This window comes from Sylvia atricapilla, chromosome 27 (genome assembly GCF_009819655.1).
Source record: "Sylvia atricapilla isolate bSylAtr1 chromosome 27, bSylAtr1.pri, whole genome shotgun sequence".
Lineage (NCBI taxonomy): Eukaryota > Metazoa > Chordata > Aves > Passeriformes > Sylviidae > Sylvia > Sylvia atricapilla.
The window spans coordinates 62,453-86,166 of record NC_089166.1 but is presented as its reverse complement, the minus strand read 5'-3'; the positions used below and the strand labels follow the sequence as shown (position 1 = coordinate 86,166).

Here is a 23,714-nt window from a genome sequence, read left to right as displayed (position 1 = left end):
TTATTTAAAGAATATAAACCCTGTTTTTAGTACTTCCTTCCTTGGACCTTTTGTCTTCTTCCTGTGGGATGAAACAAACCAAAGCATAAGATTTAATGTAGGGCTGTTCAGCCCCTAGACAGGTACACACAGATCCTTTTTCCATTGCATCCCAGGGCCTGGGGAAGGATAACCTGGTTATGGTGAACCTGCCCAGGTTGCCCCTTTGACATCAGGAGGAAGGCAAGCAGAAACTTGGAAACCCAATGTTGATTTGGACTGGTATGTGCTCAAGAATTCCAGTACCACCAGCTCCAACAGAAGAACACTGTCCCTTATGGCTGTGCTCTCTGCAGGTTCCCCTCTGCTGTGCCAGGAATTAGGTTAAACTCCTTCAGCCACTCAAAGATTGTCTGGTTTGTGAATCTCAGTACGTTGGCAGCTGTGTGGATAGTAACGATGACTACAAAGTCTGTAAGGTCACACAGTTTGATGAGGAACACAACATGTGGGAGGTATCAAAGGTGAACAAACGAGAGGAGTCCCCAAGGCAGAACAATACTCAGGTTTTACCTTGCCCAGCTCGGCTCTGACGGGAGTCTACACTTGCCTGTCTTCGGTCTGGTGGCTCCTCGTTCCCTCCATCTGCATGAGAACCAAACAGCACAAGTAGAACATCATACTGGACAGGTCAGGCAGATGCAACTTTTCCTTCAGTCCCATCACCTATCTCAGAGGAACAGCAGGACAAAAGGTCCCTCTGGCAGACTGAAACTGTGGAAACTGCTGCTTGACGCTGCTGCTCTTTCTACCTTTGACCCAGCTCACTGCAATGAAATCCATGAAGTCCTCAGGATAGAAGGAAGGTTTTACTTGTTCCTATTGATCCCACAGACATCTGAATGAGATAAAAACCAAGTTGTGCATCTTCAAAGAGTCCCTTCCCTTTGGACTGTTATATCAAAATATAAAATATTAAGCATTGGAATAAAGAGATCCAGAAAAAAAGCAAAAAATATTTGAAATATGAAATTTGAAATTGTGCCCCTTTAAAGTTGTCCACTAAAAATCAGGAAGGCTGGGAAGAACAAAACCTCTGATTACATCCTCTTGAAATTATTTAGGAGAGCAGCTACAGTTAACAAATCCCCAATCCATCTGGGTAAATGCAGAGTGGGAATTTGTGTACAGTATTATTCAATTAATTACAGGCTGCTCTTCATTGATCAACTGACCAGATTAGAAACAATAGATACACCCATCAATACAGATGCTTGAGTACATGGAGTTTCTGGCAGCTGAGAGTAAAAAGAAGTCCATCTTTGCAGATTGGGAAAAAGCAAGCCCAGGGATTTCAAATGCAGGCTATATTTCAGCAGTTCTTACCCCTTATGGCAGGGAAGGGGAAGCTTTTAAAATCTTTAAAAGTAGTTTTGAAAGAACTGAATTCTTAAATAGCTGTTTAAAAACTCAATAGCTGGTTAGGATTGATGTGTTTCGACAATAGTAAAAGCAACTGCATTTTGATATATTTGTATCTCTGGATAGCTCTATAGAAGTTATTTGTCGGAGGGGCCTGTTATGCCATAATTTAACTTTATCAACTCCTGCTACATGTGAGCTATGTCTGGTTTGATGGGAAGTTGTGAGTTGCAGGATAAGATCAGAACTAAAATGGAGAGTAAAAATTTCAGCCTATCCCCACACCCAAAAGGAGAGAAACCACAGGCCAGGCTGCAGGAGGTTTTTCTGTTCCCTCTTTCCCTTGGTGAAAAGCTCCCAACCCTCAGTTTTCATGAAGCAATGCTCAGGTAACCTTGAACAGATGTCAGCCAGGCCATTTCTGTTACCTTTGCATCCTTCCCCTGCAGACACAGTAGCTGGCATGCAAAGGTCATCTGGCCATAGTAGCCCATAATCCTGATTTTAAATGAGCTGCACCTGCCCCGATAAGCCATCATTTGCCCAGGTGCCAGAGAGGCACAGACCATGACACTTGCCCGTTCCCTTTTGCATTCTGGTTGCCAGAAGGATGTCTGCAAATACACTGGCAAATACAACTGCACCCGGGATATGCCTGTAGGAGCTTTCATTAGCCTGGAGATGCCCTCTTGGAATTAGCTGCACTGAATCTTCCAACAGCATTAACAGAGCGAGCCCTGGCTGTATTTATGCTAGAAAAACCCACTGTTGGTTTGGCCACTGGCTGTGCACATGGATATCAGTATCATCATCATCCCTAATGGCCCTGGCTATGAGTCCCCTAGACAAGCTCAGTCACAGAGAAAATAAAATCCTTTTGAGCTGTGAACCTAATCTAAACACAAATAATTGTGAAGACAAAACATTTCAAAGACAAGAAAGTCTCAGTATAAAATCAGGAGTTAACCCCTGTATTTATCCAAAGACACAGGATCATCAGCAAAGACAAACTCCCTCCCTGAAAGTTCTTCATCCTTGCAAGTGTTCAACACCAAGCTACATGGGGCTCGGTGGGTGGAACTGGATGAGCTTTAAGGTCCCTTCCAACCCAACCCATCCTGAGATCTCTGATGATTCTATGAATCAACCTCCTCCTATGAATCAATCCATGGAAAGACAACACCTCTGCTGTACAGTTACCTAGGCAGAACAAACCCTTCCTTGAGAACAAGTCATGGCCAAGGGGTGAGGGGGCTGATGGCAGCAGGTCCGCTCCCCAAAAAGCTCTAGCACTCAATGGTGGGACACAAACCGGTGGCAACAGGCTGCCAAAGCCATTGGGTTGGAGAAGAGGAATAGGAGTCAAGAGTCTAGGATGGATCTCCCTGCAAGTTATGCAACATATTAAGGGGGAAAGAAAGCTCACAGTAAAATAATTTCCAAAATGCAGTTAGTGGGTAGGAAAGGAAAAAATAAATCAGATGACTCAGCAGATATTAAATTTCGGCAGTGCACAACTGCTGCTGCATTTGATATGGCTGCTAGCAAGAGGAGCTTGGGGGAAACGAAGGATGAAGGGAATAGTCACAGTAAGCTGAATAACTGAACTATTTATTCTTTTTCTCTTCACTACAAATCAAAATGTTGAGCACAATTTGCTCCCAGCAGTGGAGGAGCAAGGTTGGCAGGGAACAGTACCACATGTAATTATGAAGTTATGTCACTGTACATGCAAAAAATGGGAGATGTAGTGTTTCTGAGGGAATATTAATCCTCATATTTTCTTGATACTTCCAAGTGCTTGTATTACATCCACCCTCTGGGGTGCATCGGACCCTGTCATCGTGACAACACTCCCTAGTTATGTTTTATGTGTGATTTTAGGTAGTTGTTAGTATTTGCTTTAGCAATAGCTATTGTTTATAGACATGATCTACTATTCAGACAACATTTGTGGACAGTATCACTTCTGCAGTTCAATCAACTCAGTTGCTGTAATGATTGCCAGTGTGGTGAAACACCAAAGTTATTGACAATCCTTCAATGCAACAGCTAAAAGAGGTCACCAGAAGTAAATCAGTTGTAAAATCATTGCTAAAGAACACAGCTAGCTGTGTTAATTTAAAATGAAGAGCAGCACAGACCGAGATGAACCTGTTTAAGGAGCTTTACAGAAGTTGTCATGCAAAAGAGAAAATAGTCAAATGCCACAAGGGAAGTGAATAATATTGTAAATATTGACTCAGTAATTCATATTCCCTTGCATCTCACTACAAAAGGGAGAAAAACTTCTGTGATCTTTTAAAAAATCTCAGTGTTGAGAAAATACATTAACCTTTACACATTATTTTAGTTTTTGAAAGCCGCTGTCCCATCAGTGTTCAGCATCTGTCCCTCTGGGATGCTGGACACAGGTCAGAAACCTGACAAGGCTTCTGAGTGCCTGATTCTGTGGCAAGAACAAAGTAAAGAGTCACGGCTATTAACTCTTTCTCTCAGTTACAAAGAGATTAAGGGATCTCGAAGATCGTGATTAGTCACAAGATCAGCGGAGCAGCCTCTTCTGATGTAGCCAGGTCTGAGAAACACTCCTGCTTCCTCTCCTCCCCTCATCTCATTCCACCAATTCTCCATTAAAACCAATGACATAACAAATCCTCCCCAATACACACAGCTGGATTGTTTGAACCCACTGCTCTGACAGGGAAAGAAAATCTCAAGGTTTAAGCATTCCTAAACAAATCACCTGCACAAAGCACCACAATTAGCATAAGGAGGCTGCAATCAGGAGTCAGATACATCTGCACCAGCACATCTGATGTCAGTAAATCTCACAGCACCTCTGTCATCACCTCTGTCAGCACCTTCTGCCAGGTATTCTCGTTAAAGGCAAACATAACAAGTTTCATACAATATCAAGTGCCAGCACTCCAATATTTCTAGCTTCCTCTTTAATTAAAAGGCATTTAAAACCCACACTGTGACTAAATCTCTCTCAAGATCTCTGATCTGACAAAGCAGTTTTTAAGGCAGCAGAATCCAAGGGTAGGTGAGGCTGCTCCACGCATGCTAGGGAATCTGCAGCAGGAACCAACTGCATTGGATATGCTGCTGCTCTCACATCAACTGGCAGACCATACTCCACCGCAAGAGCTGACAAATCAATAGTTTAAATCCATACCGTATCAAAACTGTATCTGGAAAAAGTGGAACACTCACACAAAGCCAGTCAAGCCGTTAGGGAAGGTTCTGAATCCAGCCCAGCCTAGCATCCATGCAGAAGTGTCCCTGTGTGCACGGCACAGCATCTGGAGATGCGGCTCCCAAGTGCCATTGTGCTCCCAAAATAGAGACACAGGGGAAAAAACCCTCAGAATAAATAAATCAAACAGCTCCAGGGCTAGAGACCACCAGGAGGATCCTGAAACTGCCAGCACTGCTGCTGCAGGAGCCGGTGCTGAGTCCGACCCTGGAACTTGCTGCAGCGATGCCGGCGTAGAAGAGGGAGTTGCAAATCTTGTTCTCAGCATTCCCGATGGATTCCAGCCTGGTAAGAAATGACATGTGCCACATGATCTGCCTGCTGCTCTCCCAGGGTGAGATGTGCTTGGAAAGGGGCAAAGTGTTCCCCAGACAGAGCGTGAGAGAAGAACGAGCCTATTCTGCCACTGAAAACAATTATTTTAATCAAAAGTCTTTTCTGATTATTTAGTATGTTAGTATTTTCTGCCTCAGAAAACAATATGCACCACCATCACAAATTATTATTATTATTATTATTATTATTATATGATTAATTCTATTATAAAACTATTATTATTATTGTTGTTGCTATAAAATTATTATTGTGGTAAAAATGGGTCTTATGGTTAGAAATAGCTTTATTGCAGTGTTATGATTAAAATCAGTATGATATGAATTATGATAATTAAAAATATTACAGAACTGCATTAAATTACAAATGGAATAAAACATCTACCCCCATGAAAATAACTCCCTCGTAGGAGTGCCAGGGTGCAGGGGAGGCATGCAGGAATGGTTGTGGGTGTTGAGGGTGGAATATTTTTACTGATGCAACTATAGCACAGACCTGGGTTATTAACCAGTGTATCATTAAAATTCAGCTCCCCAATCACTTTCCAACATGTTGAATCCCTTACAACAGAATCATTACAGTGGGAAAAGACCTCCAAGATCATCGAGTCCAGTCGGTGACTGACCCCCACCTTGTCACCCAGCCCAGAGCACTGAGTGCCCTGTCCAGTTGTTCCTTGGACCCCTCCAGGGATGGGGACTCCACCAGCTCCCCGGGCAGCCCCTGCTAATGTTTAAGAACCCTTTCTGTGAGGAAATTCCTCCTGATGTTCAACCTGAGCCTCCCCTGGCCCAGCCTGAGGCCATTCCCTCTCCTCCTGTCCCTGTTCTCTGGGAGCAGAGCCCGAACCCCTCACTGTCCCCTCCTGTCAGGGAGTTGTGCAGAGCCACAAGATTCCGCCTGAGCTGCTCTTCTCCAGGCTGAGCCCCTTTCCCAGCTCCCTCAGCCACTCTGGGGCTCCAGACACTTCCCAGCTCCATTCCATTAAGGCCCTATTGGGTTGGCAGCTTGTACAAAAAACACAGCAAGAAAATACCCTTGTCATAATAAATTTAGTAAGTCCTATTCCTACAAGAGACATTGTCAGCATTCCTGCCCAGGAATTTCAGACACAAGTAAAACAGGGTTTTTCCCCTGGCACGTATGCGAAATCGGTAATCATATACACCAACACCTGAGTTATTCTCAAGCAGAATGAATCCTAAATATGTTCAGATATCAGTGACACAGATCTGTACCTTCATCATCACAGAAGCTGTTATTTGCCACTGGAAAAAAAGCAGGTACTTCTAATCTGGGGTTTGATTCACCTCACCTATTTCATATAGAAAATGCGGCACCCTTGTTTCTATTAACATCAAGTGACACTTTCATCCAGAGACACCTATACTGAGTATCTAAATCAAACCCAACAACCCTTCCTTTTTTTTTATTTTGATGCGGGAAGATGACATCATTACAAAAAAACATATGGAATAAAAACTGTGTTGCTAATAGTATTTTGAAATTATACAGTTTATTTCATTCATTAATTTTAAAACCTATTTAGATGACAAAAAAGTATGTTCTGCTGAGATCCGGACACCTTATCAAAGCTTCTAATAAAATCATATCCATAACTTGCTTAGGTTTTGAGGGTTTTTCGTATGCTTAGAGAATATGGGTCGGCTTCTATACTGATCCCATCCTCAAAAAGAAAATTATATAAAAGGAAACATAAATCCTCCTACTTCAGAAAGATCTTGCAGCAAAAATTTCCACAATTCCTTCAAATAGGTCAGTTATAGATGGAAGCTCTAGCAAAAATTATCCATGACTTATCTAAAAATATATCTGATACTAAAAAAAATAATCCTCACAGACATGATGAGAGGAGAAGTTTGTGTGAGCAGTAGAAAAGGCTGAAGAGGACAAACTCTTGAAAAGGTGCAGCTTAAAAGTCAGTCCTCTCACAAAGAAAAGATGATTTTTTTCCATTTAAAGTATTAGCAAGTTATAGATATTTTCACTTCCTTAAGGAAAAGAAGAAAAATGGAAGGGAAACTGCAACTCCAGAAAGAGAATTTAATGATGGAATTGCAGAGTCATCCCTCACACCTGGTACAAGTACTTCCTGCAGCCAAGAAATGCTTCATGTGAACCAAGTGGAACACGTGTCTTGGAAACACAGTCACTTCACATATACAGTGCCGATCGTAAAAAACGCCTCAAAAATAAAAAAATTAGTCATACCTGGAATATAATCCTAAAATGGATCAGCATGGATTCAACTTCTGTCAATATAATAAACAACTGCAAGAATCTGCACTAACACTTCCCAGGGACAAGCAACACTGAATATAAATAATATTTATCTTGAGGAACTGAGGAAAAACACAATGTGGAAAAATCTCACATCTTGGGTGGAGATTTAAGTAAAGGCACATCAGGACTAACAGGGATTAATTATATTGAGGAGAATGTGATGAAAATGGAGCTTGGTAACACACACCACGTAAAGTAGGGTTTGTTTCATTTTGTCTGGGAATGCTCCTACCACATATATGAGTGAACAGGAACATTCCACTTTCCCGACAGTTTGGCTGAACAAATCCCTCAAATTCATATTATTTCCTTTGAAAGTAGTGTGCATATTCTCTTTGAATTGTATATGAGACTACCTTTTTATGTTGAATAAGAGAAGACAAAGTCATTTGATGTGGGAAGATACAACTTCATCTCCTTTGCACATCAGCACAGGAATTTCGGTGGGCTTTGACGGAAAACTCCTGCTCCCTCTACTGGCTCTGCCCCAGTAAGGCACCAATATTTCATCACAAATCTGTCAGTAAATCCCACGTGTCCAAAATACGAGTCCTGTGTCCTGCGGCCCTCACTACGAGAAAGACCATGTGAGAAAGACCATGTCCTTTCCCCAGGGAAAGGAATGGAGCTGGGAAGGGTCTGAAACACCAGGAACAGCTGAGGGAGCTGGGAAAGGGGCTTAGCCTGGAGAAAAGGAAGCTTGGGGGGACCTTCTGGCTCTGCACGTGTTCTCAGAAGCAGTGATGGTCACACATATGAAAATCTTGTCTGGTATTTGTGAATCAGAAGGAAATAAATACATTTATTCTAATATAGGCTGCTAAAATTCCCTCTGCAATAGTAATGCAGGAGAGAAGCAGAAGCTTCATTGTCCAAACATCTTGTATTTGTCTGGGAAGAGAGTTTGATACATGAACAAGACACATTTTGATCAAAATAAATCAGAATACTAGGAATGAAACAGCATGCCTGTGTGCATATACATCTTACCAATACATTGCCTTCCTCAGAAGGACAACACTGAATTACATAAATGCAAAACAAACTTTCAGGAAAGGCCAGTTCATGCTCAAACAAACTCAAGGACAAACTTTACCATAGTCAGAGGATTTGCCAACATACTCAAGCCTTGTTAAAAATGGATTTATGAAAAACTAGCCATTTTTGTGGAAGAACGGGATCTGCATTATTATTTGGAATGGAATACCTTGAGCATGTGGATACAGTATTCAGGACCATAAGACCTGATGGGTCTTTTAATACCTCTAGCACTTTCTTAAATTAAGTTACCTGACATCTATAGGACGAACCAGCTGGATCTCACCACTCAGCAATTTCTTTCAGAAATGAAATTGAAAAAGCAACTGTGACCCTCAAACTCTTCTGGGTTAAAAGTTATCCTCAGACTTCCACAAGAGAGGAGACTGATGAGAAACTGCACAGAGATCTGGCCAAGAAGAAATGAAACCTTCACAGAAATGCTTTTTAGCTTTGAGAGGCAGGAATCAAAGGAGAAGAGCATTTGACAGGGACCCTTTCAGTCCCGGAATTAAAATATAAAGCGGCAGGTTCCCAAAAGCCCTATAAATACATTGCAAGTGAGAAGTAATTGGGTCTTCTGTGAACCAGGAAAGAAGAAGAGGTTTTTAAAACCCTGCACCAAAAATATTCTGAATAACAGGTGGGCTCCTAGCTGGGAAACTCCAGATAAAAATTGTGCATTTCATAGTTAAGAACAAGCAAGATGTAATTCCTAACTAACTCAGAAGGGAAAAGCAGACCCTTTGGCCTAAGGATTAAATGCCTCATATACTCAGATTTTAGAGTACTTATTTTGGGTTTGGTTTTGTTTTTCTGTGTGTGAGGGGGCGTTTTTTGTTTGTTTGGGATATTTTTTCTTTGGTTTGTTTTTTTTCCCCTGGTTTTGTTTACTGTTACATTTATCTATGCCTCTGTCAGAAATAAACAGCACAAATTCTTGGGCTTACTCCTCTCAAAGTGAAGGGAAATACAAAACTAAACAAAATATGCAGTTTTGCAGTTGAATTTTACCAGGTTCTAAAGGGAATCCAAATTCTTACAGCAGCATTAATTTAATGTGATAATGTAAGAGGGGAAATAGTTTATCTGCTCAGAAAAGAGCAAGGATAACTGTAACAGGTGGAATGACTGGATCCATTACTTACGGACTTATTTTTCTATCAGGATACTGGAATGAATACAAGTGGACTGATTTGATGTACATGACTTCAATACACAGCCAGACCAAGGAATGATTAATACAAGCAAGAAAACTGCAGATAAATATGAGACAGGTCCTTGACAAAAACAAGTGAAAGCAGCAGAGGACCTCTTAGTCTCTGGATTCAGAGACCAGAACTGTCCTGGAGGAACTGAATTAGGGGGGAAGAAGCCACAAACAGCTCTTACAAGCAGCAGAAGCAGGTTTGCCTATCTGCAGGTTAATACACCTGATAGGCCTGGCCATAGGGCTCTGGCCACAACAATCCTGCTGGATCTTCATCTAGAAGGAATAACAGGATGGAGAAAAACACAGTCCTTTTTCACTCCAAAATGAACATGTCCTACACAATATAGATCTGGATATAAATGAATCAGAAAGCTTGTATGTCTGCGTATCTCTGAGTTAATTTACACTGGAAAAACAAAGGTAATCTGTAACTATACTGAGATCCCATTTCAGCACCACAGATGCTGCTATCTGGCAGATTTATGGAATATCCATTTATATCAGAAAAAAACCCCAGCCTAATCAAAACACTGTTGCAGGCATATTGTGTCCTCAAGGCATTACTGGAAACCACTCTGAGTGCTCTTGAGTCGTGGGAGAATTTTTCTTAAGACATTAAGTATGTGCACACATATATGCACTGAGCACTCTGTGTCCAGAGCACATACTGCGAAACCCCAGCACTGGAGCTCTGAAAGGACACCTAGACACCCAGAATTAATCACAGGAAATTACACAGGCTGATGTTGCAGTAGAAACTGCATGTAACAGCAATGTATGTAGCATGTAAGTAACAGCAATGGGGGAAAACTCACCCTGCCAGAGGTAAAATAAATGTTAACCACAGTTTTCAGAGAAGTTGCTCACCAGTTTCTAAAGGAGGAAAATTAGGAAGGCATTTTACCGCTATCACTACCAGTGTTCTTTAATCCTGAAGAATTACCAAAACCACATCACATCTAGGAATCATTAGCTTGACTCCACTGCTCCTGTTTGTCAAGTGGTACTGCAAATGTAAGACACAGCAAAGCACAGGAATTTCAAAGGCCAGGGCACTCCTCTGGATTCCCCAAGAAAAGAACACAATACCTTTAACCCTGCTTCAAAGGTTTATTCCCACACTGGAATGCAAAATGGCTGGAGTGTAGGAAATGAAGACACAGTGCAATTTCACAGAGACATCTAGGTGGACTGTCACCAACTCACAAGACTCACACTCAGTACATGGCACACCTGAAACCTCCAGTAGATGATTTTCCCAACACAGATCTTAGGATTTTGAGTTTGTTCACAGTTCTCAGAGATGAGTGTAGCTCTGAGGTCATGAGACAAATCAGAGCACCAAAACCATCAGGGAAGTTTAATTTCCAGTTTCTCATTAGCATTCTAAATCACGTTAATGATAACCAAAATTTTTAATTTCAATAAACATATAATCTTTTCAGAGTGCTTGAATAAGCGGTAGTCCAAAACCTGCAGCGTCCCACCTATGTCCCTGTAGAAACTGCCAAGACAAAACCCACCAGTGAAGACAACACTGTTGGAGGGACCTGAAGGACAGCACTGACCATGTGAAGATGTCCAAGAGAATGCAATCTGGACCCAGCTGTTGAAAGATAGTTCCATTGACTGTCAGGGTGGTGAGGCCCTGGCACAGGTTGTCCAGAGAAGCTGTGGCTGCCCCATCCCTGGAGTGTCCAAGGCCAGATTGGATGGGGCTTGGAGCAATCTGGTGTAGTGAAAGGTGTCCCTGTTCATGGCAGGAGGATGGGACTAGACATTTAAGCTCCCTTCCACCCCAAACCATTCTGGGATTTATTCAAGGGGATGGCAGGATTCATCAAGATCCTGTCAGCAACAAGGTGACAAATGCCTTTTCTATATTATTAGGTAATAATATAGAAAAGGCATTTCCTGTCCTTTTAATCTGCTTTGAAAGTACCAAATTCGTAGTTTGCCAGAACTGCAAAGCAAATAAATATAGCAAGTTTCAGGCTTACAGTACTGCGTGCACCACAGAAACGTACACAGAAGATTTACTGATTTTTTTTCCTTACTGTGTTGCAAAGAAATACAGACTTAAATACATTTATCTTAAAAAAATCTAGAAAGCATTAAATTCATCTAATGTCATGCAAGAGTTTGGAAGATGAGCAACTATGTGAAAAATTATTATGCAGGGATGTTTGCCACTTAGTCACAAACAATATAACAAACCTGATAATTTCATTTTCCCATTCCCTCTCTTGCCCTGAAGGATGCCAAACAGAACTTCTCAAGAAAGCAACTTATTTCAAGGGCAGAATTGCAGTAAATAAACATATAGTTAAGTCACTAGGGATTAGAGAGAACCTCATCAATTCAATTCCATCATATTAGTTTTCAATATATGAATAAGAAAACCCATCTCTTCTTCTGCTTTGCCCAAAATCAGACTGTCAAATCTCAGTACTTCAGAACTGACATTTTTCATTCACAAAAGAAGAAACACGTATTTGCAGAGCTTGGCATATACAAAATCCTTAATATTGCTTCTGGGAGATAAGCCAAAAGGAATACTACGGCCTGTTAGCAGCACATCTGACAAAGAGAGGGCTCCGTATAGAAATGGCAATTTAAGATGATTTGTCTATGTACAGTTTTCTAAAGGTATCATCAAAGGACTTGTACTTTCAAACAGTAAATGTGACACAAATCACAAGAGGATGGAGCCATCTGCTCACATGTCTTTCCCCAAACCTGTCTTTTCATGCGAATACCTCCCTCACACTAACCACTCCTGCTGCAAGAGATTGAGGCATTCCCATGGGAAGGAAATCTTCTTCATGAAAGCAACGAACAGCCACCACCTCAGGCCTGAATGTGTACAGTGCCTTTGCAAAACAGACTTTTACCTGCTTTGAGGTCTGCACCAACTACAACACCATGATGCATGCTTGAACTTCCCAGGACAAGCACCTTCAGGATCGACCAACACCCTGCAACTGTCACCCGACACTGGAGTAAGAGACCACTGCTGCCTAAGGCACCAGTGCTGCCCCACAGCAAAGCCCCCCACAACCTTCTCCCCCAAATACAACATGGAAAGGAAGATATTAACAATGGCCAAATTCTGGCTGTGTGAGAAACACAGAACAACTTCCTTAAACCAAGGGAAAAGAGCTCACTTTCCCCACTTGCCTTTACCACTGTCTCCCCATCCTCACCTGTGGTTTCTCAAGGAACATCCATATGAACATTCATAACATAAATATCCACATTAACACAGATGCATGAGCACAAATAGACACTGTATCCCAAAATATTTAAGATGTGCTGCCAGATGGCTTTAAAATTCAAAACGAAAGGTCTAATTAAAAGTTGTTATCCTGCCAACACTCAGTTTTGGAAAAAACTATGGAAGTTAAATAAAAAATGTTTTTAAAGCCTATCAATATTTTTGCAATGTTTTGTTTTACAATTGCAATCTCCCCCAATCTCTGTCGTGGATGAAACAGGCCAAGCCACAGGAACCAATACTAACCGTAAACTCCTTTCCTGAGATGGTGGAAAAACAAAATTGACATAAATGACTACTAAATTAAGGCAATCTCTCTCTTAATTTCCACTATTTCCATTCCACTCTCTCCCTCCTGTTTAAAAATAAAAGCTTAAAAGAAATTGCTGCTGTTCTCACAAGTTTTGGCTGTAATCAAGCAGGTTTCACTGGCACAAGTTTTGACAGACATTTCAGAAGAAAGAAAATTTTCTTACTTTCCATAAACAAAACGCGAACCTTGATGCTTGTTTACTGCAAGATTATGTAGAACTCTTATTTGGTTTTCCCTGCGTCTTATCTCCCCAATAAAACCAGATGATGGTTTACATACATTTTAAAATAACTATACATTTATTTTCAAATTAAAAGTACAGCACGATATTAAAATGAAGCATAATGATGTTTGGAGTCTACAAGATCATCAACTGAGTACATCTGTTCATTAACAAGAAGAAAGTCCTGCTAAAACCAAAACACACATAAAAGGAATGGGTTTAAAAGTGCCAGTATTCCACATGCATGAGGAAGTGACAATTACTTACCACTGGACCTGTTTTTGCGGTTTGACTTCCCTCCTGTAAGAAGCATCTTGAGACTGTTTCGAAACATGGTTATCCTGTTCCACTTGGTTTATTGCGAACACTACAGAAAGCAGAACAACAGACATATAAAATCAACACTCCCATTTGGACAAGAAGAAGCCATTATGGAGAAGAGGTAAAGAAGCACTATTGCCAAGATAAAATGACGAAAAACTATTTTGCCAGTGCAATTCCTAACAACAACATCCACATAAAGCCTAGCATTAAGTTTGCTTTCAGTTATCCAGACTTTATTTCCAGGACGACACAATTCCAGGGCTGGTGGTAGAGCCAACCTATTTTGCCAAATAATTTATCATCACACAGAAGCGGGAAAGACATAGCATTTAGCAAACTGCCTCCATTTCCCATTGCTATTAAAGCCAAACCCATCAGAAGGAGCTCCTGCCCTTCCTGTTGCTCAGAAAATCAACCCTGCTGACACCAGCCACAACTTCAGATGCTCTGCGGCTCCTGGGCTGGTTGACTGTCAAATTCTCCTGCAAGTTGAATAAATTGTCATGAGGAGACAAATCACTCAAACCCAGAGCAATTGATGCAAAAAATCAAACAGAAACATTATCCTTATATTTTCATTGCTGTATATGTCTTGGGGGGGAAAAAAAGGTTGTCTGAATATTGCTGAAGATAAAAGAGTGTCTGGGATCACCAGCCACACTGACAGCCTATGCTCGGGAACAACCACTTATTAAAGTATGTAAAGCATCCAAACACCTACAACAAAAGCAGTACAAACCAGACCAAAAGAATTGTAAAGAGTCTTTGATCAGTACATACAATAAACCACAATTTTCTTTCTATTGTACACATGATACTCCATAGTTACAAGGTAACACATTAATCTTGTAAAAATAAATAATGATTTTTTTTCCTGTAACAATATTAGTTTCCTCTTGGAGAGGATGCTCAGTAAATGCCATTTTGCATTTCTTCACATTTGTCTGATATTTTCAAGTCTAACAATACAATAATGTCCAGGTCAAAGAGCTTTACACATATTTATATAGCACTAAAAGTCCTTTTAATATGATTTACTCATTTACTGAGACACCAGCATTCCAGGGCAGCAGATCAGAGCACACACATTCCAAGCCCCAGTAGGCACACAGGGATGACAGCAACTGTAGCTTTTCCTGACACAAGTTCCCATTCACTTACCAGATTCCACAAACAGATTTGGGAGTCTGTGGGCATGCGTGGATGGATATTAAATTGTGGAATTGGTATTTCCTTTGCATTTATGAATCACCTGAGCATCCCCTGGCACCCTTCTGCCACCAAAACACAAGGAGCTGGTGCTCAGGCTCACTCCCAATGAGGCTCAGAACCCCTTCAGAGCATTCCACTGTTAACATTACTATCAAAAAAAATTCCATCTGGGTACACAGACAATTGCTTAGGGACTTTCCCATGCTGGCTTGCACTACAGAGAGAACTGCGCACAGCTATGCCACCAGTGCTGAGCTACAACTGAATTCAACCAATTCTGTCAAAGAAATCACCTAGCCTGTGCCTAGGCCACGTCAAAGGTGAGCCTGATAGTTTGATAATAATTATATTTACCTGTATCTTGCACATGGCAAACAGGGCTAGGAAGTGCTGTGCTGCTACTAGGGCTGAATTAAGGCTCTGCATAGGGCACATACAGGGCCTCCAGGAATTTGCTCCTAAGACCCCCAGAGTGGAGAGAGAACTGATGTCTTGCATAAAGACCTGGGGTCACCAGCCAAGGGAGATCCCAAGGACTAATTCCAAGCTGTCAAGGGACTGCTGGACTACAGGAAGATGACTCTGCCCCCGGCAGGGGATTTGGAACTAGATGGTCTTTAAGATCCCTTCAACCCATGCCACTCAGTGATTCTGTGACTCTACTTCAGCTGCAATTCCTGACACGGTTCCTCGTTGTAGCATACACAATATTGATGTATTCTAAGTGTAAGCATTCATTAGACTTATATCCTGATTAGTTAAGGTGTTCACATCACATAGGAGCAGGTGGCCAAAATCAGCTGCTGGTATTCCTTTTCATGCACAATTGCATGTCTTTGTGGCTTTGGGCAAACATGGTCACAGCTCTTCCTCTGTTCAGCCAACACCATTAAGTCAGAAGTAATATTTAGGAATAAGCACTCTAAATAAAAATCCTGTTGGCTGTATTCGTTCATGGAATTAGAAGCATTAAACAGCAAACAGAATTACAGTATTAGGAAGAGCTGGAGCAGACAATTTTTCATCCTAACCCTGTGAACTTTTTAATGCACGTTGATGCCTTTTTCCAGGATCAGCAGCAGCTCTGTCAGCAGAAGCAAAAGCTGCAGGAATGTGATGGGGATCCTTCACACCACCACTGACACATGATGCTTCTAGCAACAATTTGGGCAACCAAGAGTTAGTACACTTGATTTGTCCTTTATCTTGTCATTTGTAAATTTACCAAACAAAATGAAGACATTGTATGAGCAGAAGGCTCCAAACAGTATCGGCAGATTAAGAAAAAAGGTATAATCTCTATGTAGCCTTTTTAGAAAAAACAGCTCAAGAATCTCCTGGTTTATGTCCAGACACTCTGCCACATGTTGTCTGATCTTCTAACAAAACTAAATTTCAATGAAATACACAAGCATTAGTAAGTTTCTGGAGCATGAGAAGGCAGTAGTACAAATATGATGAGGAGAAAAAGGTAAAGTGGAGGGAGTAGAGGTAGACTGAGCTCTGCAAGCTGCAAACTCACACCAAATGCTAAGCTTGAACAAATCAGCAACATCTCATTAAATTCTTTGGGAAGACTAAGGCCTATTTCAGTGTTTTCTTAAGTTTAAGACAGAGTTTGTAGACAGGCTGCAAGCACCACTTCACTTTTTGGGTGGCTACACATTATTATAGCCCACAGAAATCAGTTTTGCTCCTTTTTATAAAGATATTGTCTGTTACACACAGAATTTTGAGATTAAAGCAATTTTTTTTTGCCTATATACAACCAGTAGAACAACCAGATCCCTGTATTCTCCTCCTCTCTGTTCGCCCCACCAAAAATTAAATTTTATAATTGTATATAAAGCTGATTAGCAAAGCTAAGCTCTTGTTCAAAAGAGTGTTTGATGTCCAGTGAGTCGTACAAACATTGCTGGCACATTTCACGCACATCAGAGTGAGAAGCTATTAAACGTACATCTTAAGATTAGAATTCCGTGTTTCTTCCAATAAGACAAATTTCTGAGAAAAGGAGGAAGGGGAGTGCATCCTAAGTCATATGTGCAATGCACATCTCTTAAGAATATAATTTCCCCTTCAAGTGTTCAGTTCTTTCCTCACCTCTGCAGTGAAAATACCCATGTAGAGGCACAAGCATTGGAAAAACTGGTTGTAGGAAATTAAACCACAGCAAACATTTCAGTCTTACAAACAAACACTTTAAAAGAAACAAAGTTCTTTATCCTTGTACCAAATCTCAGTCAGGAGACAGCGCTACACAGCAGTCAGGCTTCCTATGCACCACAGTGATGCTCACGGGGTTCAGCAGCACAGCCGGAGTGTGGCCACTGCAGAGCTTTAACTGAACAGGTGAAAAAGACAACCCCCCAAAAAATGAAAAAAGAAAAACAACATCTTGCCAAACTGGAGGTGGTTCAATCATTCTGTCAGCTACCTATTTGGGTATGAATTTGTAGTTGCAAAGTGAAGTACAAGCCTGTGCCAGCTCGTAGATCCATTACCCCACTCTCTGGGTCAGGTAGCAGCAAATTAAGACAGAATTTACTTCCAGAAACTATTTAATATTCAGCAGAAATCTATGAGCTATGAGTGAAAAACTACGGAGTGAAAAAATCTCAATACATTATGTTAATAGATTAAATATAATGTTATAAATAATAATGTTACAAATAATTTTAATGTTACAAAGTAGAAGTACTTGCAAACTTCAATTAAAGCACATTTTTCAATATGAGTCTCACTGCTTATCCCTTTATCAGTTTCTTTCCATCTCAGAAGACCCTGATGCATCACATTCCTTCAGTACATCTTCCCTGAATTCCCAAAGGGACAATGGAAAGAAAGTTGTTTTTAAAGGGTCATTTAAAAAAAAAACCACTCAGAAGTCCTTTGAAGGAAAATATACTCAGTTGTGCAAAGTAACAGAAAAGCTTGGCACTCATAAAATATTCTATTTCAAAGGTTCCCGGTAGCACAAGATTAGCTGTTTTCATGGGAGAAGCTGAACTCACTACAGTAGAAATTAAGAAGTGCGTGTAACAAGTATATGCCAGAAAAAGGATCCTTTCTGAATATTAGTTTTCAGGATTTAATGACATGTAAAGCCTAAAAGACTATTTTGTGAACAAAAAACCACCTAACTTTTCAGAAATTAGTGAAACCATTTTCAAAGAGCATTTAAGTTTCAAGAAGGAAGCGGTAACAGACTTCTTTTACACAAGTGACAGATTTATAAAACTAATTATCACACGATGAAATTAATTGAAAAATGAAAATAAAACACACAACAGGGCTTGACTTTCAAACATTTACTCCATGCATATAATGGGTATTGTAAACATATGTGTTCCACATTTGCCTGTAACTACTGCCAGACTGAAACTTCTCTAGCTCCTCAATTAATTATTCGAAATTTAACCTGAACTCTTATTTCAAGTTGCCCTGAAATTCCAGAGGATGTTTCGAGAGACAGCCAGATGACGAGGACTAAAGAAGGCTTAAGCGGTACTTCGATGCTCACAGGAGGACTGGGATGGCCACAGTCATCACTGGGATCTGTCAGGAAGTAGCATAAGCTCCATGAACTCCACGACAATCAAATCCATTAAACTCTGCCTCCCAGAACTCTGACTTAATATAGGGGTAGGAATAAGTTATTACAACAACGGTGAAGTCAAAGGAAATGTTTATTCATGGGTTGGTCAGGGCACATTTAAACACAGAGCAATAGAATTTAGAGATTAAGTTTAGAGATTAAATATTTCCAGGAACTTTAGAAATGAAAACAGCACTGTCATGACCCAGCAAGCTTGCCAAGAACTTCTAGGATTATTTGGAAATAGGAAAACAACAAAGGTATTAGAAGCACTAAAACCTACCAAGTAGAGGTCTTTAAGCAATTAAGAGTTTATTAAACAGAGTTTTCTAATAGGCTTTAGAACAACAAAATTAATTGTTTGATGTTATGTTTCCCCACAAAAGCCTGACCACTAATAACCACCATGGGGGGCCTGACATGAAGGCAAATGTGCCAATCGCTCTTAAACAAAATACTTGGAGATTTCTGGGCTGCCTTTCCTACAGACCCTGCACTGACTCCCATAATCCTAGAGACCCTGTACTTGTGCTCTCTCCTGTCCTCCTGATACAACCCCATTGTCTTTGCTTCTCCAACTACCTTTGATGGAAGTACATAAAATACACCTGTAAAACACCTACCAGTATTTCCACCGGAAAAATGTGTGCAGCAGGTCAATGTAATATTTCACAAGGAAGCAGGAGGTTGGCCTCAATCTGTGCTTTTATTTTATCAAATGAAGCAGCTGTTAATGCTCCAGTTAAAAAGCAATTTTGAGAGCGTAACAAAGTAGTACCTCTTTGTTTGTGAAGTTCCCAACAACATCCCTAAAGTGACGTGGCCAGACAAATTTCTTGATGAGTCTCTGAAAATTATGTTCACTCAAAGTCCGTGGCATTTATGTTCAGAGGTAATTTTTATACAGTTACAGCCTGGGCAGAAGGAGACAGGCACTGTATTATTATGGAAACCTACATAACTTAGCAGAGGAACAGCTAATTTTGGTGCTATGCTTGGAAAACAGCACTTCCAGAGGGTGAAGCTGTTTGTACCTGGAGCTGTGAGGCACAAGTACACCACCAGGAAGGTGCAATGCTCAATCCCAGGCTCAAGCTTCCCCTTCTGCTAACAGGAGATGGTTTCTCCTTTTGTCTGGAATACAGTCATACTTCAAAAAAGGACAAAGGAGAATAAAAGCACGGCTGCTCTCAGAGAAAGACTGCACTGACAGACAGCTTATGACTGACTCTGAATCCAGAGAAACTCACTACTCTCAAACAGTAACAATCTTCATCAGACAACCCGGCCAGCCACAGAATACTAGCTAACAGACTTTGTAACCGTAACTTTTCAGTCAACATTTGAATTTACTTTTCTAGGAAAAAGATTTATCCAGCAATACTCTTTGTTTAAGACATTTAACACCTATTTGAAATGCGATCAGAAACACTGCAGGAAGAATGCAATCACTCACTAGGAGAAAGCCAAAAGTCAGTTCTCTCCTCAACATGAAAACGTGATGACCTTGAAATTCAGAAAATTTAATTTGAACCAGGCTTTGTCATTTTGCATAACCTGGTTTCTAATTCTAGATTAATGATACAGACTGAATTCCCAAAGGACACTTCCATTCTCTATATACAGTGTCATAATTATCCAGCCGTGGAGAAAAATGGTAACCAACCAAAAGTTAGAAATGCCATCACCTCACTGAAACTTCCTAGAGTCTGGCCCATACTAGCAGCCCCCTTTGAGTTTCCTGGGGACTCAGCCTAATGGTGACTTAATTGGAAAGAGACAGCTTCGATCCAATTGTCTGAAAAGTACTTTTAATAATACAAAAACAACAAACAATAAGGCGTCCACTGTACTGGACCCAACCAGACAAAGCAGTAACAAGGGGCAAAAGGCATGAGGCCAAAGGCGGAGTCTAGGGGCAGAGAGGGGTAGTTATACACCCCAGTGTGGGTGGGAAGTTAAGGTGGGGTCTGAAGGAAGGGTCCAATGGGGAAAAGCAATTAAGAATATCAAAATTCCTGCACCAAAAATCAACCTGTGATAACACAGAGAACTGAGAACTTTCTGGTAACAATTAGCATGTCAATCAGCCTTCTGCTTATGGCACTAAGAATGGGGTTTCTCAAGGCATTTTTCCAGGGCTCTCTTTTTCCCTGGGGAAACTGCCCTCTACATTTCACTTTCATCAATTCACCCGTGCTGCTTTTAGTGTCTTCTGTGTTGCTCATAACTGTTAAAATTATTGCTTTGGCTTTAAATATTAAGAGTAGCTGCCTCCATCAACAACCAATGTGAATTTAAGCTTGAAATAAAATGTGGCACAGTTGTGCACAAGCTGAGGCTTGCTAAACTGTCTTGAAAGAAATTTCAGGGCACTTCCTACAGCTGGAATCATAGAATGGCCATGACTGGAATGGACCTTAAAGTTCACCCGGTCCCACTCCTTGCCATGGGCAGGGACACCTTCCACTATCCAGATCGCTCCAAGCCCCAGTGTCCAACCTGCCCTTGAACACTTGCAGGGATGTAGAGAAAGCCACAGCTGCTCTAGGCAACCTGTGCCAGGGCCCCACCACCCTCACAGGGAACAATTTCTTCCTCGTATCTAATCAAACCTACTCTCTGACACTGAACCCATTCCTCCTTGTCCTGTCTCTCCAAGCCCTTGTAAATAGTCTCTCTCCATCTTTCTTGCAGGCCTCTTTCAGGTGTTGAAAGGCTGCTATAAGGTCACCCCGGTGTCCTCTGTTTTCTGAACAATCCCAACTCTCCCAGCCTTTCGTCCCTATGACCAGAGCTGCTCCATCCCTATGATCATTTTGGCGCTTCCTTGGGACTCAGTTCCATGTCCTTCCTGTGCTGAATCAACAAACTTCACTGCGCCAGGATCCATCATTCTGATTCTGCCCCAAACCACCAGAAGACTGAAGTGCAGAGAGCTTCTTGCTTTTCGGCTTTTGGCTGTGACATGGAGGATCCAAAAACCTGTCACTCAAAATCACACCATCCCCACACTGGATGTTCTGCTTGAGGCTCCTATCAATCTGAAATTACTTTTAAAGATTAACTGGTACAACAGAAAATGACAACAAAAAAAATGGGCAATGTATAAAGTCAGAAAATGTTATAGCACTCATCTATTCCAAGAGATTAAGGGAAACTGCAATTACTTCTTTATTTTTAAATAATCAAAAATACATCTTAAAATACAGACCTAATTAAGGAGCTGCTGTAAGCTGTTTCTGCAAACTTACTCAAGTTGCAACAATATTTAATATGAAACTGGAGATAGGCAATCCATTGGCAAGCACTGGAGATTTTTTCAGAACATGGAATATTTTGGATTTTATATTGAAAAAAAGCCAACCTTAAAAAATTAAAATACCAAAGTACATTTTTACAGAATGCAGTGTCACTGTTACACATTGCATTTACAAAAAAGAATCAATATTTTAGTTAGCAGTTAGAATGAACTCAAGAAATAACATGAAAGCCCACATACTGTTTTATTACACTCATTCACTCTTTCCTTTCCTACCTTCAGTAGGAAAAGAGAATGATTGAACACTAATATCTGAAAGCTCTTACATCTTTTTCTAAAATACAATCAGGTTAAGAACTGGTAAAACTGTTGTAGAAAGACAGTGTACTTGTTCCAATTTCAGGTGATCACACATTAACAATGAAACAACAGAAGACAACTGTAACTCTATTTAAACAATTCAATCATGCCTGCAAAGAACAGAAGGGATTGTAGGAAGAAAAAATATCCTACCTTGATATCTTTTGACAAGTTAGATCTTCAGCAAACAGTGTCCTCCTCCATTCACTGCAACTCCTGAAAGACATAAAGAAACACAACAGAATTTAGCGGCATCTTCTCAGCACCCTCTGTGCCCCACCCTGTCCAAATGCACACACAGAGCTACAATAATCCCATCCCAAGAATAAACCCACAACTTTTCCAGAATATTACTGTGTAAGCATCAGGCAGATTCTTCATCCTTACATTTAAAAAGTGAATGTTCTTGCTTTTAAATCACCGTTAACCGATACTAACTTCGGTCACTTGCCTCTTCTTTCTCACCACTTTTCAGATGGGAGGAGAAGAAAAGCAGATATACCGCTCTTTGACACACCTCATATAGTACATGATTTAACAAGTGTCTTTCCCTTCATCCTATCAAGTTCTCATGCTAAAATCCTACAACCTCCCCACTGTGTTTTTTTTAAAACTCAATCCTTACATAAATGTAACTCCCAAGAGGGATCCAGCACTAAATCAAGAGTTCAGTACTTGGCCTTTTGCTCTGTCATCATGTACATGAAGTTCATCAACAAAAAGCCGCAAGAAATATTTCTTGCCACTTACTGAAAAAGATGAGAGCAGCTATTTTATTCCCAGCCTGTGTTTTATTTGTGCTGATGATATTGTATTACAGCCTTCACCAATCTGTTGTTTCAGAAATCTCATTTGAGAACCAGCAACTAGAAGGAAATACAGACATATCTCATTTGTCATCCAACAACAAAAAGAATCAAAGTAAATTGAGGCCACTTTGTATTTGCAAGTTTAAAGCAAAGTAGAGTAAGTGTTCAATTGCATCAGTCAGGTTTTTTGTCTTCTTGCAAGAGGATACTGAGAAGTAATCGACAGCTTTACTTGGGATTCATGGTGCTCCCAGAACCCTAACAGCAACTTCTACTATGGTCTTAGATTAATAATGTTGTATGTAGAACTGTAAAGCATTCCATAAATTAATCAAAAATCTTATCTTATTTTATTTCTCAGGGCTGCCAATTACCTCCCTGCTTTTAGTTTTTCATTTCTCTGGAAAAACAACTCTAGAGCCAGAAAGCAGCACAAGCCTTTCATGGGAGCAGGGAGGTTTTGTTCAGTCAAGCAAGAAAACCTCCAAAGCAGCTCATCCTGCAGCACTAATGGGGATCCCTGTGACAGGAGGAAGGTCCACAGCCTCTGCCAGAGACCGCAGCTCCCGCACAGCCCTGCCCTGGGCTCTGCCCCACCGACTGCATTCTGCTGCTCTGCGAGAGGGTGTTCCTTCTTCAAATTCCCTTCCTGGCTTCTGCAAACTGCCTGTGTCCCATATTTCCTGAATGCCCAAGCATTTAGCCTTGGCAGAAACTATCTGGTCAGAAAGACTCAGCTACAAATTTCTCAGTGTCCAATCACCATCATAGAGCACAAGACCAGC

The 23,714-nt window shown here is 40.8% G+C and overlaps 1 protein-coding gene across 1 annotated transcript in view; it reads right to left on the bottom strand.

Annotated features, from left to right (window-relative positions):
- The window catches only part of TANC2 (tetratricopeptide repeat, ankyrin repeat and coiled-coil containing 2), a 136,341-nt gene extending 113,357 nt beyond the window's left edge, over positions 1-22,984 (bottom strand). Inside the window, exons 1-3 of the mRNA XM_066336714.1 lie at positions 22,274-22,984; positions 13,632-13,731; positions 553-624 (exon numbers count right to left, since the gene is read on the bottom strand). Coding sequence (XP_066192811.1) covers positions 553-624; positions 13,632-13,698 — 139 coding nt within the window. The 5' untranslated portion in view covers positions 13,699-13,731; positions 22,274-22,984. The remainder of the gene's footprint in view (positions 1-552; positions 625-13,631; positions 13,732-22,273) is intronic.
- Positions 22,985-23,714: the final 730 nt, after the last annotated feature.